General features: G+C 47.6%; 1 protein-coding gene across 1 annotated transcript; it reads left to right on the top strand.

Annotated features, from left to right (window-relative positions):
- The first annotated feature begins 557 nt into the window (after nt 1–557).
- On the top strand, nt 558–12,060 carry CRLF3 (cytokine receptor like factor 3). Its single transcript, XM_054393974.1, has 8 exons — nt 558–686; nt 3,255–3,462; nt 5,257–5,344; nt 5,791–5,968; nt 7,369–7,591; nt 8,254–8,386; nt 11,330–11,442; nt 11,750–12,060. Exons 1-8 carry the CDS (start codon nt 558–560, stop codon nt 12,001–12,003), a joined length of 1,326 nt encoding a protein of 441 aa, XP_054249949.1. The 3' UTR covers nt 12,004–12,060.
- Nucleotides 12,061–16,216: the final 4,156 nt, after the last annotated feature.

Raw genomic sequence — 16,216 nt, forward strand, 5'->3', positions numbered from 1 at the left:
AGCGGCCCCGCCGCGGCCCGCCCGCCCGATGGCCGCCGCCTGACAGGGCGCGAGCAGCAAGACAGAAAGCGCGCGCGGGACGCAATTCAGACCTCCGCGCGGAAGGGGGCGGCGTTACGGCACCCACGTGACCAGCCCTCGCTGCCAACGGCCGCGCGCTCTCCACCCTCACGTGACGCGGCCCGCGGCCGGTCGCCCCGCCCCTTTCCGTTCTGCCCCGGTCATGTGGCGGAGAGGCCACACCCCCCATTGCTCCGCTGTGAGTCGGGTTTTGGCGCCGCCGTGCGGAGTGGGGTGGGGCACAGAAGGCGAGAGGGCACAGACTTCTAGGGCCGGCAGCTGCGACCTGTGGCTCTCACCTCGCTCCGCTGCCCCCGCCCTACCTTATCCCGGGGTCGCCCCCCACCCATCCCGCCGCCTCGGGGCCGGCTCCCCACCGCGCTTCCCGCTCCGCCCCGCGAGGCACGGCGCCCGGATGTGCGGCCCTTCCGGGGGCGAGGCCCGCCCGCCGTCCCCGCCGCCCCGCCCCGCCGGGTACCGCGCCGCCGTGGCTGCCCATGGAGGCCGAGGCGGAGGCCGAGGTGCGGCTCCTCTTGCAGGAAGCTCAGGAGAGCATCGAGGCGGCGCGAAGCTACCGGCGGGAGCTAGAGCAGCGGCTGCGGGGGCTGCACCAGGCACGGAAGCAGGTGGGAAGCTGGACGGGGCTGCTAGGCTGAGGGGCGGAGGCGGCGGAGCTCTCCGGAGATTCTCATCGCCGAGCCCGGGGCGGGACGAGCGGCCTGGAGGAGATCTGTCCGCACCTCCAGTCCTGCGGTAGCCTGGGGCGGGACCCGTACAGAGCCTACTTTTTCCCCCAGCAGCGCGGGTGACAGGGCAGCCCGGCCCTGGGGGGCTGGCGGCTATGCCGGAGCAGTGCCCAGACCGTATTCTCCTGTATCACCCTCCCGCGGGGTGCACCGAGCAGGGGAGGAGGCGGATGAGGGGGGCCTGCCGGACCTCCTGGAGTGGGTGATGGCTGTGGTGAGCCTGGTGATTCTCTGCGGGCTTCAGCCCTCGTATTGCTTCTATGGGTGCTGGAGGTGGAGGAGGACTTTGGAATAGGGGGATGTAGTAAAGGAAGGAAGGAGTGTGAGCTGAAGGCTGGTGATTATCTGAGCCTGATCTTCTGCGATGGTTTTCTAGGCAAGAATAAAGATTTCTGAAAGAACTACATTTCGTATAGCAGTTGGGATGCTAAGCCTTGCTTTATAGGCAGTGTCATACCTGTCACCTTCATCTCACATCTAGAAGACACCTTCCTAGGCGAGTTGGACTACAGTTTGGTTGCTGTCCTAAGTGCTGTCCCCATGCACCAAACTCCATGGACCACGTAGTCTGTGGGTCACATCTAAGTTGCCAACATTCCAGGTTAGCTGGTTTTTCTGCAGCTGTGTGCTGGAGCCAGAGAGTTTTGACTGGGACTGGTAACTCACCCACTGTGCTGAAGATGGATGGGAAGATAGGCAGTGTGGGCAGGGAGATGGCGGAGAGCTGGCTTCTCTCCTGAGACATCCTCTAAGCACGTCAGTTTTTGCAGGCTAGAACCCATCTTTGATTCAACTCTATAATGGGTAAATAAAAAAAAATTAAAACTCCCCCAAAAATCAGAAAATGTTTCTGTGGTAACCTGACAGCTTGTGTGAAGCAGCTTCCATTAGCATAGAGATCTGCTCGGTCAGTGCCACTGAGTCAATGTGGGCACTCACTATGCATTAGGTTAGTTACCTTGAACCACAGGCTACTTAAGAACATGAGTTGTTTGTGACAGTCTGTAATCCAAACTTTGTCACCTCAGAGTGGTGCCTGATAAAACGCCCTGCGAGGGAGCCAGTCTGCCTGGCTGTGGTGGCTGCCAGCACTTCCTTAGCGTACCTTGCTTTCCTTCCCCGCTCTGGGGGAAGGGCTTTGCATGTGGCTTGTTTCTGCCTGTCCATCTTCAGGCCTACACACTGTTCTGTCCCCATGGAATGAGCCATGCAATGTGCATACAACAATTCCCTCCGTTCAGAAGTGCTGAATACCTTAGGCACTCAAGTAGCAGAAGCTGATGGTGGGCTGATGCGATAGGAAAACCACTTCAGGTCACTTTTCTTGCATCCTTTTGTTCAGGAGCAATGAGATATGATTTCAGCAAACTTCAAGCAGCTTTGTATGATCATGGCCTTGTGTTTCCTCTTCAGTGTAGCTGGCAGGAGTTGTAATTCTAGGGCTGCCTCACTGGATTTGTATCTGCACATAATGGATGTAGTGGGCTTGGAGAAGCCACTGCTCAGCCTTCCTCCACCCCACCCCTTCACGAAGCTCAGTACTTCCTTTTTTTCCCTCAAGTGCTGAAATAACAAGAGAAGGGAAACCAAGCTGTGTGGCAGCTGCAGAGCTTCACGAATATTACTCGAAGAGGAAATTTATTTTACCTAACCAGAGAGCTTCCTGTGCTGGGTGTCTGTGCTGCTAAAGATCTAGAAATTACGTGTAGGGCTGTGTGCGTGTCGCTGTGTTTCCTTCTCTCTGGGCCTTAGAAAAGTCGTTCATAGGGAGATGTTTACTTCAGACTTTTGAAACTTTAGCTCAGTGCTGTTCAAATGAGTTTGCTTCCCTAAAAGTCAGATTCAGCAAGTTTGGAAGCATTTTAATAAGCACTTGCAGAATGTTCTGTGGTCTAGTTCTTCCAGAGTCAAACCATACTTGCTGTTCACCCTCTCCTGTATCCCCTGAGCACAGATAAGTCAGTGGTGGCTGTTTGAAAGAAACTGAGAAGGAACTTTATGAGGATTTTAAAAATTCAGTGAAGTGGGAAAGTGCTGGAAAAGCGCTCCTGGACTTCTAAAAGTCTGGTATTTCTTTCTTTCCAATGGGATTTATCTGTATATGGTGGCAGAGCGGTTTCTCAACAGGGTTACAGCAGTGATGAGAGGCAGCAAGGGAAAGACCTACAGAGCAGACAGACTTTTCTGACGATACAAATCCCTTGATTGAGTTACGCATCACCTAGTTTGTTTTGTTTGGTTAATATGTTCTTCCCCTTGTCCAGCCAAGTTTCTTTGCCTCTTTCCTTACTGCATGTGATTTGAAAGTGACTGCAGCAGTTTGTTGCCTGCCAAAGGTCCTTCATTTAAAGCTTTTCAGCAGCAGATGCATGTGAGGTGGTTCAGAAAACAGATGTGCGTGGCCTTTGCCTTTGTCCTGAATCCTTCTTTCCTGTTGCCTGAATTTAGATCAGAGAAAGTGCAACATTGACCAGAGATGTACTTGAGCAACATTTTAACGATTTAAAAGGGACTCTAAAGAAGCTGTTGGATGAGCGACTGATGTCACTGCTGCAGGAAGTGGATGCTATAGAACAAGAGAGCATCAAACCCTTGGATGAATGCCAGAAGCTGATAGAGCATGGAGTCAGTACAGCCAATGAGCTGCTCCAGGAAGGTAAGGCAAGACCTGACACTAAGGCTTGGCCTCATCTTCCAACATGTCTTCTCTCAGAGATTGTTATCACCAGGGTATTTGGCTTGGTTTGGCCTTCTTTCAAACCAAGTGTTAAAAAAGGTTGCACTTGGGTAGATGTAGTGAAGAGGTGATCAATATAATCTTCTAAAATTTTATATTTCAATGTTTCATTCCAGTTGCAGGGTGCTCATCTATCAGGGTAAGGGCAGGAAACACCTTGTTTGGAAAAGTCTCACTGCAGAGGTGTCCTGTACCCCTCTGTGCTAGGAAGAGAATTCTGTCAGGCTGCTTTGTAACAAAACACAGCTTGGGTATCACAATGACAGAATCTCTCTGGTTGAAGAAAGTCATTTGGAATAGCTAAGGCAAACAGATGATCTTTCTGTTAAGTGTGATGATGTTCAGTGCTGATGGGGAGCAGGAGGAATAAAACAGCCACTGTGTGGGAACAATTGCTCCAAATGTCTCAGGATGAGGCAGACAGAAATGGACACACAGAATATTCCTGCAAGGGCCAGTTTGCCCCCTGTCGATGCTGAATACCTAGCCAGAAAGGAATGTCACTCCCGACTGTTTTCCCCCGGCTGCAGAACCTACTGGGAGCGTGTCTGAGCCATGAGTATGTTGGCAGTTTCCTCGCATTGTTCTCATGTCTCAGCTTTAACTTTCAGCATGATCTCAGTTTTGGGAGCTGAGTGCACTGAGCAGGCTCCCCTGGGTAGGAGGTCCACCAGGTCCCATAGACTATGAGCACAGTGCTGGCTTGGCAGCCCCATGCCTGCTGCTCACAGGGGCAGTGGCAGGACTGGAAGATCAATTTGTTGGGTGGGTTTTTTAACTAGCCTCACAAGCTCTGGGACAGCTGCCACTCACCTTGGTTTGGTTTTATGTCTCAAGTTACTGAATCACAGCTGGTGGCAAAGATTTGCCAGTGTTTTGTGCAAGTTTCTGCCAGGTCTCCTGAGAACCTGGCTGGTAGCATCCCACCCTGGGGGTCACCATTCCCTCACCATTGCCTCTCAGCATTGCTCAGCCATATCATCAGAATGAGCAGATGCTGCCTCTGAGCCAGAAAGGAGTTCAGCCCCTGTGGTTCTTGCATCTCCTGCTGCCAATTAGGATGTCTGCTTGTCTTTAGAGATTTGTAATGTTTGTAATCCTCCAGTTGGGAGAGGTCTGAGCTTTCTTGTCTGGTAAATTACCATGAAGTCATCAGCCTAGAGAATGGAGCACACGTCCCGGGTAGCTGAAGTGTGGGATGCTGCTTTATATGGAAAGCTTATGGAAAGATTTCCATTGATCTCCACGCTCTGATGCGTGGATTATTTCCTTCATCATGACAGTCACTGCCATTCAGATTGTGGCAAACAGAATGATGGTTGCAATGATTTTTTGCTTTTAAGCTCCTGCTTTGCTTTTGTCTTCTGCTCAGTGAAGGTGCTTTGCTTTTATCTTATTTAAAGCAGGTGGAGGAAGGGATTAACAATCCTGGTTTCTGGCATCTGCCCCCAGTTCTGCTACTGTCTGAGAGCCGAGGCAAATTATTACATGTGTTATGGGTGTGTCTATGGGAGGCTTTGGGAGCTTCAGAAGTTGCCAGCTAGGCTTTATATCGTTAACTGTAATTGTGTTCTCTAGCTAAGAGTCTAGCAAAGGTGCTGAGAATGCTTGCTGTTTAATTGGTTGCTCCTGTCAGAACTGGTTATTCTTTGAAGCAAAGAATGCCTTCCTTGGACATTTCCTCATAGGAATATTTTTACCATTTGATTCCAGGAGAGAGTGCAGTCCACGGAGATGTGGGACCACAGAACGAGAAACTTTGCAGCTTTACAAAAAAAGCTTTACATATTCAGCTAGATAGGTAAGACACTGACACACCGAGGCCACCCGAGGCAGCAGCACTTGTGCTCCTGTGCAGGGGATCTGTTCTCCTTGGGAACAAAAGCCTTCTGCTCCACTGCCTTAAAACATTCATTGGAGGTGTTTCTGTCTTGTTTGTTTCCTGGGGCTGGCAGGCACAGAATGGAGAAGTTTTCAACCTCCATATGCTCTGCAGAAATATGAGCTGTTTATTTGGGAACGCTGGAACCACTCCTTGTGGAACAGCCTGTATTTCAGAGTATTTACTGAGAAACAGTCTGGTTAGGGCTAACACACAATGTTTTCTGACTCTTTTAAGTTTGAAATGCACATGCCAATTTCTGCAGCTGTTCTCTCTTTGCAAATCTGCACAGATTCAAATGTGTGGACAAAAGAGGAGTTTGTAGAAGCTGGCCTCTTTCATTACAGCAAACTTTCTTTTCTCAGCTTGCCAGAAGTGCCCTCCTTGGTTGATGTGCCTTGTTTATCTGCCCAGTTGGATGACTGCCTTCTCACTATACTGAAAAATCAAATATTCAGACATGGGACTGTGGCGTCTCGCCCACCTGTACAGCTAGAGGAGTTCGTTGAGAAGCCTGGAGGCATTTTAGTCCGATGGTGTAAGGTAGGTAGAATATCCTGGGTGAAAATCATTCAGGCTTAAAGAAACTGAAAAAGCCACTTTCCTCCTGGATTCTCTCCTTCAAAGGACTAGTTTCCCTCAATGTGTAGTTACAAACTTCAGAACTAGAATTTTTTCTTGCAATGACCTCATTTAAAGGCAAGGTAATCTGGTGATGCTGTGGTTGGCACAGGGGTTTATGTCTCCCTAGCAGTGACACCTTTGTGTCAGACTCCTGCAGCTGGACTCTACCTGCTCCCATCTGCAGGTGGAAAGGGCCAAAACACTAATGCAGCTCTGCTTCACAGTCTCATTCCCTCTGTGTGGGAAAGTCAGGAGGGGCAGCTGAAAACCCTGCTGCCCCAGCTTCCCATGCCTCAGCAAGCGCTAGGTACTGGACAAGCAGGAAACGCCTCCTTCATTCACTTCCCACTAAACAAATCAATAGGGAAGAGGAATCTGTCCATGATGCTGTTGTGCAAACAGGACCAAGAAGTCCTGATGTATGTTTCTGGCAGAGGCACATTTGTGCTGCAGAAGTGAGTGGTTGGTTTGTGTGGCCAGGCACTCCCAGTGAGACTGGACTTCAGTGCTGAGGTGATGCTTTCATTCCCTTTGAAGATGCTTTAGCAGTCCCAGATGAGGCTGAACCTGTTCTTTTACACCTAAACATGTTTGTGTTCTTGGGGAGCTGCAGTGAGTAGAAAGAGAAGATACTGACATAGTCAAGCAGCCTTTCTCTTTAGTACACAAACCCTAATTTTGAGTAAACCACTGCTGTGCTCTGATGTGGTTTAGTTGTTGTTGGACAGTTCTATGCTCCTTGACAGCATGAAACAATCTGCTGGTGTTCTAGCAACAGGCAGCCACTGCTCAGCCACCCTTACCTTGTGAAAGATGATCCATGAGCACTCTTGGCACATGGGGTCTGATTTTCAGTGCTGTGTAGAAGAGACCTCTGAATTTCATCATACTTGGGAGATAGTGGAGCTTTTTAGGGGGGAAGTATGTTTTGATTGATTTGGAGAGCTCAAAGAATTAGAAACCATGCCCTGAAGCAGTTTCTGAAAGATAACAGTGGTTTTCCCGTGCTGCTAAAAATTGGTGCTGAGTTTTTTCTGCAAGTTTGTCTTCAGCTTTTCGCTGAAGGATCTTGTTTTATCTGCTAGACTGGAAAGCCTCCTGTTCCATGTTCCTTCTCTAGGTACTTTTTAAAGTGTAAGGGAATAATTCCTTTATTTGTGTTTGTGTTGGTTGGTTGGTTCAGACACTGAGTTTATTTTCTTTTAACACATGCTGTCTGTTCTCTAACACCAGCTGGTAACAGCCCTCAGCCTGTGCCTCTTTGGAGGAAAAAGGAAGCGCAGAGAGGTCCTTCACTGATGCCCTGAATGTCTCTCTAGGTGGATGATGACTTCATCCCTCAGGATTACAGACTGCAGTATCGCAAGGGCACTGCCAGTCACTTTGAAGATGTGTATGTGGGCTCAGAGACAGAGTTCATAGTGCTGCACATTGATCCCAACGTGGATTACCAGTTCAGAGTCTGTGCCCGAGGGGACGGGCGTCAGGAGTGGAGCCCCTGGAGCATTCCTCAGACTGGCCGCACCACGCTGGTTCCCCATGGTACTGTCCTGTTGTTCATCTTCATCTTGAGCCCTTGTCATCAGTGCAGCACTCCTGAGGGAGCTGGGTGACTTATGGGGCTGCCTTTTGTGTGCTGATGGGATGTCTTTAGCTGTGGCATGTGTGGAATGGGTGATGACCTGTTCTTTCATCCTGCAATTTATTCCTTGCTTCTTAGTGTGATGGATACTGAGCCTTTCCAGCAGGTAGCTCCCTGCTTAGCCTTGGGAAGCAGCAATGAGCCAGAAGTGAAGCATTTATTTCCTTCTCCCTCACCCTACTTAACTATTTTTGATGACTTACAGTCTCATTAAAAGCTCTTACCTTGGAAAGACTAAAAACTAGTTTCTCTTCACTTGCAAATTTTTAAGGGCAGCAGATAATGAAGGTTTTCCTTTGCCTCCAATGTGAATTCACAGGGATCACAGCAGAGAGTGAACTTCTGGTGAGCTCTGTGAGTAATTGCAAATTACTCAAAACAGAAATAACTCCACCAGAAGGTGGCAAAACCATCCCCCCCTTAAGCTTCATGCGAGGTAAACTAGGTGGATGTTGCAACTGCCTTGGTTTTGCAGAGGCAGGAGACAGGCAAGTTCAGGTTCATGCTTTTCAAACTTTTTTTGGCTTTGTGTTTGGTTGTGTTTTTTGTTTTTTCTTTGAAGAATGGACAGCTGGCCTGGAGGGCTACAGCCTGAGCAGTCGAAGGAACATTGCACTTCGGAACGATTCGCAGTCCTGTGGTGTGCTCTACTCCAAGGCACCCACTTACGTCTGTGGGCAAACATTAACCTTCAGGCAAGTGCTTTCTGGGGAGCTGGGGGATGCTGCATCTTCTGGGAGCCAAGCTGCCTTCTCTAGTCCCTTACATGTGATTTGTGTGTAAATCTGTCGTGATCACAGAATGATGCGTGTTGGAGTTTTACATCGGCTCAGCCACAGGCACATCTGTGTGAGGTCTGAACTTCCTTCTTTTGAATTCTGCTTCCTGGTTCTCACCTGATGCTTCCGTAGGACCTGCATCTAAAACAGAAACCTGAGAGAACTCTTGGGGGTGGTGAAAGACAGCCCATGCTGAGCAAGTCTGTGGAATGTCGAATTTCCTTGAGTTTTGTGGCAGTTGTAACAGCTGGACAGAAGTCAGTGGAGGCTCAGCACTGCCTCCTTTGCACCTTGGCTCAGACTATGCACATGGTTTGATGACTTAGGACAGGAAAATATATATGTGCTGCTGGGATGGATAGGGATGGCAGTCTGGCTTTTATGTCTTTAACATCTGAGATCATTAGTGCTGACCTGCTGGAAACTGGCATTAGAAACTCTGGAGTGGAGCAGGGATCTTGTGGAACTCCAGCTTTCCATTTGACACAACATCATTAAAAACTTTTGCAGCTTTGCTGGTTTTAATCTTGTCCCCTATTTAACAGGGTATGACAATGTCCTTGTGGATGTGTCAGTTGTAATTACAGACCTCAGAGACTCTGAAGCTTTATTCTGTCTTTCCTTGGTTAAACAAAGCTACTTGCTGTACAGTGGGCAGCCCCCACTCAAGGGGGCTCTTCCTGGTATTTGACTTTTTCCATGGTGCTTCATTTCAAACTATATTAGCTTTAGATAGCTGTAGTATGAGGATGCATTCAGTTGTCTGAGATGGGATAAAAAGATCTAAAGCTTTCATTGACTCTCTTGCTGGATTTAATATCTCTTGGCTCAGAAATGCCTGTGAAATTAAAGGCAGAAGTTTCTCTTGGTTCTCTGTCAGACCAATGCCTTTTATCTTTTTTTTATTGGTTGCACATGAAAATCTTTTGCTTTACATCTTGGTAATGTGGACTCCTCTCCAGAAGAAGATTGTTTTAAGCCTAAGTCCAGAAGTAGAGTGTCATGAGAGCCTCTAAGATCAGTTGTGTTCCTCTTACAAGGTCTGAGAGTAGCTTCTTGTTTGCAAGGGTGTGAGGTTTCCCTGAGCAGGGAGTTGTAGTAATTGGTGCTTGGCTTTCTCCATCTGGTGAAACAGAAGTGTTTTGAGAAGGGTTGAACAGGCTGCAGAGCAACCCAAATACACAGGGTTCAGGTCATAGATGTTTGGGAAGCAGCTTTGTGTTCTTCTCATGCATTCAGGACACAGGCACTTAACCTCATGGTGAAAAGTAAAGCTGTGATAAATGCAGTGCTTTGTATCTGCTCTTTGAAGCCAGGCTGCTGCAGTTATCCTCTGAGGTGAGGCAGTTGGACAACTTGTAGGAAAACATTGCTCTAAGTCAAGACTCATCCTGTTCCCTTGCAGCCTTCAGGGAGCTGCCCTTAGGAAAGGGCAGAGGAACCACAGTGGCCTGCTCTGCAGCTGTCTCTGCAGCTTCAGCTTGCAGCAGGGAGCCACAGGCAGTCTGGCCAGGCTGGGGATTTGGTCTGTGAAAATCATGCTGACTTTGTCAGGGCCCCACCACAACCCCACTGAAGCTAATACAAAGGAAGCAGATGAGATGACCCCCAGATCTACTTCTCTGTGCTCTGAGACAAATTGGTGTGGTTGAACTGGTTCAGTGTGCTGGAGTGGCAGAGGCAAGGTTTTGGTGAGCAGCACTGAAAGGGTTGGAAAGGGATTTGAGTCTGGAGTACCAAAAGGAATTTCAAGTTGTTTTGGGAAAGCATCGTGGGTCACTCCCAGATAAAAAAGCTTCTTGGTTATTTAAGTATTTCTTTGTTCTTGGTTTGCTTTCCAGCACAAGGCTTTTGCTATCTTAGTGATGTTCCCAGGGGACTGAAAACCCTAATGGAGTGCAAAAGTAAAACATGATTCCAATTTTATCTTCTCTGTTTGTCTTGAAAAAGTTAACCCATTGTGTGCCAGCCTATTGCCCAGCTCAGTTTCCAGTTCTTAAAAGCTTTTGTGGAAGCTTTTCGTGTTTGGCAACAGCCACAGACCAGTGCTGCTCCTTCTCCCAAGCTGTAAAGAAAATAACCACTGTTTTACTTTCTAGGAAAGCCCATGGGAGTTTCCTGAGTCACTCAGGCTCTCTCCAAAGCTTGATTTAGCAGCTCTGAGAGAGGGCAGTGCAAGAGAAAGCACTCCAGTGTAGTGTGCCAGCTGTGCAGCCTGGCTCAGCTGCTGGGGCCAAAATCAAAATCCTAAATGCAGCTGAGCAGCAGCCAGACTTGTAAATGCTCTTCTAGGCATTGTTTTTAGTATACTTCTGCACTAAGTTGATGTATTAAAAACAAACCAACCCCCCGCCCCCCAACAACCTACCACCACCCTTTCACAGCAGAAGATAGCAAGGCTCAAAACCCCCTTGGTCTGTGTTTGGGTTTTTTTTCCACAAGCTTATTAAATACATGCAGATACTGCCACTGTCTTGCCACACAGGTGATGGTGACCAGTAATCTGCTAGAGAAGTTTGCAGTCTTGCACACATTGGTTGTTTCAGACAAGAAACCATTTCAGGAGACTCTTAAGCTGTGACAGTGGAGAATTTTCTCCAATAGCAATGAAAGCATGCAGGAAGCAGGTTCAGGTTTTGTGGAGACAAATGGAGCCTTGCTCAGAGGAGCTGCTGGGAGAGCTGGAGGGACTTCTGGTCATTCCACAGGGAGCTCCCAAAAACCTGGCAGGAAGTTGGTGAAAGGCCTGGAGCACAGTGCAGTGGTCTGGGGTCAGTGGCTGTTACCAGAGGCTGTCTGGATTTCACTGTCTGGTTTGATTTCAAGCCTCAGGGTTTGACTGAACTCTCTGCTTGCTAGAATCGAGACGGTGGGGCAGCCGGACCGGCGGGACAGCCTGGGGGTGTGCGTGGAGCAGCAGAACGGCTTCGACTCCCTGCAGCGGGATAAAGCTGTGTGCATTAGCACCAATGGTGAGTCTGAGGCTCAGCACTCAACAACTTCATCCTTTTTCTTTCCAAAAACCCATAACCCCTGCTTCTTTGTATCCCTGGGTGAGCAATTTCAACTGCTTTTTGTGTCCTCACTGCTGGTGCAGTTAAAATCTTTCGTGAGATCATGGACCTCCTTTTCCCGCATGCAGTTACTGCTGTGGCCAAAAGGGATGTGGCAGAGCTGCTGCGCTTTTCTGTTTGCCTGCAAAAAACAGGGAGATGGAGCACTGCATGTTGGTATGTGCAGAAAGTGAGCAGTGAGGCCTTGGTACCATGCCTCTTTCAGGAGCAGTGTTTGTGAATGGAAAAGAGATGACAAACCAGCTGCCTGCTGTGACATCTGGCTCGACTGTGACATTCGACATGGAAGTCGTGCAGTTGGGGCCTCCCAGCAACGAGGGAGGAAACTTCAAGCTTCGAGTAACCATTAGCTCCAACAACAGAGAAGTGGTCTTTGACTGGGTACTTGATCAGTGCTGTGTCTCTTTGTACTTTGGATGTTCATTTTCATACCCAGGCTGGAAGGTTTTGGTGTTCTAGCAGCGAGTGAAGGGATTTTTGTGCTTGCTATGAAGTGTGTTAAAACCTGGGCTTCCAGCTGTTTGACACCAACAATCTGTTAACAACCCACTGTCTTTATACTACTTGAACTCCACTGTTTGTCCTTCCTACTGGATTCATTTAAACAATTGTGAAGCATTGGATTTTTTACTCTGGAAAAAGCTAGAAACAGGCACTTGCGTAGGCAAAGTAACTTAAGCAGTCCCTAAGACCTTGCCCTTTTCTCCTCCAGACTTGATTTTTGTCAGTATTTCATTGTACTCTAGTTTCAGGGTACACATCATGTAGTTACCTTTGCTTAATGCTGGTGTTGTGTGAAACAAGCCTGTAAAACTTTAGGGGGGTTGTAATGGACCAAAGTTTTATTTATGCCACTCAAAAAGAGCAGCAATGTCCTGCTCTGCTTCCTTGTGCACCACGCTGCCTTACTCATATGAAGGGGCTCTGCATGCAGCAGCTGCTCCTTCCACGCATGGTACTGTTCCTTCCTCTAGAACAAGGACCTCTGAGCCATTATGTCTGCAAGATATGGAGCCAGGCTGTCAATGTCTCACTTAAGTGCCTTATTTCCAGATCTTTCTTGACCTGTTCTCTGTGTTGTCACTTGGAATTTCTAGAGCAGCTGCACTGTGAAGCTTACATCAACTTCACGCAGATGCTTGCCTCAAACTAGACCAGGACCTAAGCAGGGTGGGTACCTGCACCCGCTCTGCATGTCTCCCTCAGGTAGCATTGACTCTGGGGCCTGTGTCAGAGCAAGCCTTACTGAGTAGTGCTCCGGCATGGCACACAGAGTTGCAGCTGTGATTCCTCATAGAGCCCTTCTAAGACTTAGACATAACCTTCTTTCTGTTGTCCCAACCACAGGGGCAAGGGAAGTGCTGCTCTGTCCTGCAGGATTCCTGGCAGTCCCAACTAAGCTGCCTGGGAACACCCTGCATTCAGTGCAGGTTTACAGATGAAGCACTGGGGACAGACCCAGCTGACCAAGTTACTGCTGCTGGAGATCCACTTGGGGAGATGATGGAGATGGGCTCTGGGTATGGGCTTGAGGCAGGCCCTGCTGGTACAGATTGAACCTGTGGCAAAGTGGAACAGATGGTGACTTAGCTCTCTCCTCCAGGTAGTAGGCTGGGATGAGGAACTGTTATGCATTAATTGACTTTGAATTCAGAAGTCACATAGCATTACCAGGATCTCCCCTAAGGAGCAACTAAGAGCTTATCAGAGGGAGCTTGTTTCCTGATCAAAAGATTGCAGTGCTACTGGATTTAAAGAACACTTCAAAACAGTACACACTCAGAGATGCCTTACCTCAAGCTGCCTTAAAATTAAATATATTTTTAGCACATTATAGTAACTATTTTTTTAAAGCCTAGACAATCATTCTGCCCTTTTTCCTTCAGTGGCAGCATGCTACCTTTGCCCTCTCTGCCAGCATGAAAAGCTAAGTTGGCATCAGATGTGTCCCCTACTCACATGGTCAGCACAGAAAGCTGCGTGCATGTTTGTCCCAGCATCTGTAGCAGGGGCACGAGTTCAGAAGAGGGGAATGGCTGCTGGTGTTGGTGCTGTTTACAAGAAGTCATGAGTAGGTTAAGAAGGATGCAAAGAATTTGCACATGGCCAAGTGAGGTTGGGATTTACTGTAGGGCACCTGCAGGTGAGATTGTCCAGGAATAGCAGCAAAAAGCCTGCAGTAGTCCCAGTTCTTCAAGCCTGTTTCACTGCTAGGAGGAAGACAATACCCTGTACTCTAGTGTTCCTTAGTTAGCCAGAGGTATTTTCAGTGCTTTCATTAGGGTTCTTTTCCTGGAGGCAAGAAGGTTCAGTAGATGATCCAGCAGTAGGCAGTCCTGCTGGAGGAGCCGGCTGGTACTCCAGCTAGCAGCCAACTTCAATCGTGCTCCACTTGGTAGTGCTGGTTATTTAGCTTACTTCAGGTGTCAGGTACTAGTTGTAACTTAGTACTTTTACCACACGGAACTAAAATTGTGACTATCTACACTTGAGGTACCAACAAGCTAGGTATCTTATCACGTGCTTCTGGGGGGCCCAGTCAAGGCTTGTTCTGCAAGGTACTGACTTGAGTGGGAGAAAAGAGAGCTTAAACCTTGAATTCAGGTACTTCAGAGATGGTAGTGCCCTGTCCCTCTGTTCAGGTTGTTCATACAAAGCAGCTGAAGATGACTGAAGGGCTGCAAGAGGCCCTGGCTGCTCCCCTTGATAGCTGAGGGGAGCAGAAGAAATAATTTCCCTGACTTCAGTCTTCAACTACATGTTGAAGGAGGGCAGCCTGCCAGCACACATAAGCCTTGCTGTCCAATCTGCAAATTAGGTACTGTTCAGCCACCTCTTGGAGCTGCACCTTTTAAACCTGGGAGGGGTGAAGTCTCAGGGCAAGAGCCCTGAGTAATGAAGTAACAAATTATGCATCCAATTAGCAGAGGCTTGAATGAAAAAGGTTGAAATTCTGTTCTTCCACAGCAGAGTTCAGCTAACAGGAAAGTTGACACACAGTGTTTTACCTGTAGCTCTTGGAGCCTTGCAAGCAGCACAGTGTTAACTGCTTCTGAAATCCAGTCCTGAAAGTTGTTTTCCTAAGCTAGCACAGTCACTTACCTCAGCTAAGACTTGTGTCAAGTGAATTATTTTTTTTTTTTAAATAAAGTTTTATTCCTCAACTGAGCATGGTCTGGTGAATTCTTTCTTGGGTCACCAAGCTGAGCATTACTGCCTTCCAGCCAGAAAAGCTCCTCTTGAGCACTGCAGACATCTTAAAAAACAAACAAACCACAAAGTGAGAAGCTGTTACTTTGGGTTTTTTTCATCTTGTGTCCCTCATTAGTCCAAACGTTCTATTTTCCAGGTTTCTCACTTGTATACTCACCTTTATTTCCAACTGAAGTTCAGATACTGCTATCTGCAGCAGATTTTCCTTAAGCAGTTAGCAACAGCATCTGTACACTGCCCTGTTCCATCAGCTCATTTGTCTCCATTTTACTGTTCCCATCCCTTACCATTATATTAAATGACACAACTCCCACACAATAGTTTCTAGCCACTGTTTCTGAGCAAGCAGCAGAGGTATTTAAACCCCTTCAGATAAAGTCTGGGGACTCTTAATTTCTCAGGGCAGCTTTACTTCACTTCCTTAGCTCTGCCTTACTTGCAGCTTCTCCCCTTTCCTTGGTCTCTTTCAAGGGGAAAACAACTGCTGCCCCGGGGAGCTTTTTCTCCTAAATATCCCATCCAGGTTAAGAACTGATGCCAGACCTCCCATCTGTGTATGCTGAGGGGAGCTTCTGAGAGCAGGCTGCAGTGACCAGAACCCTCTGGTAGTTTCTACTCCCAAGAGAGGAGCAGGAAAGTTGTTATAATCCACCTGAAAACATGATTAAATTTATGAAGACACCTTAAATACAACAAAAAGACTGGAGAGCATCTCAGCTATCTTTATAAGCTTCTGGTGAAGGAAGAAAACATGCAGAAGAGGGAGGTGATACAAGGTGCTGCTGGTGGCCTTTCTGCATGCACACAAAATGAGCAGACAACCATGGTGGCAGACTTTATATTACTGAACTTTATGTACAAAAGCTGATTTCCAATAAAACATCGAATGTAAAAACAACAGTTCATGTCAACAACTGAGCTCAGATTCGTTTGTCAGCTGGGGGCTGAGTTTGTTTTCACATCTACTGTACCATTCCAATTCCTTTCAGCCAGCTTACAGGGGATCTGCCAAACCTACCACTGGTACATATAGAAAAGGCATCTTTATAAATAGAAAACAAAGGGATTTTTTCAGCTTTTATTATAAATTGGACATGACATACAAAGTTTACTGGACAGAATTAATTTCATTGCTATTTTGGGGGGGGGGGATCACCAACTTTTTGTGCAAACAATGCTAGCCTTCTTTTAAGCATTAAGAGCATAACTGCTTAAGAAATGACGTAAGCAATAATTCTAGAACTACATCTCCCCTAAAATAATCTATTTTTTTTTTTACATATGTGCACAGCTTTAGCAAATTAAAGCCAGAGAGAAATGCTTTGATGTACTATCCAGAGGCAGAACTGGAAGTTGCTAAAACTTGGAGAGCTGGCAGATTCAAGGAAGTTTGTAATGAAAGCTGCAGTTTCCCTCTTTCCTATTTTGTACACAAAATCAGTGACTAAGAACTTAATAC

The sequence above is a fragment of the Indicator indicator genome, chromosome 29 (assembly GCF_027791375.1).
Source record: "Indicator indicator isolate 239-I01 chromosome 29, UM_Iind_1.1, whole genome shotgun sequence".
Taxonomy (NCBI): domain Eukaryota; kingdom Metazoa; phylum Chordata; class Aves; order Piciformes; family Indicatoridae; genus Indicator; species Indicator indicator.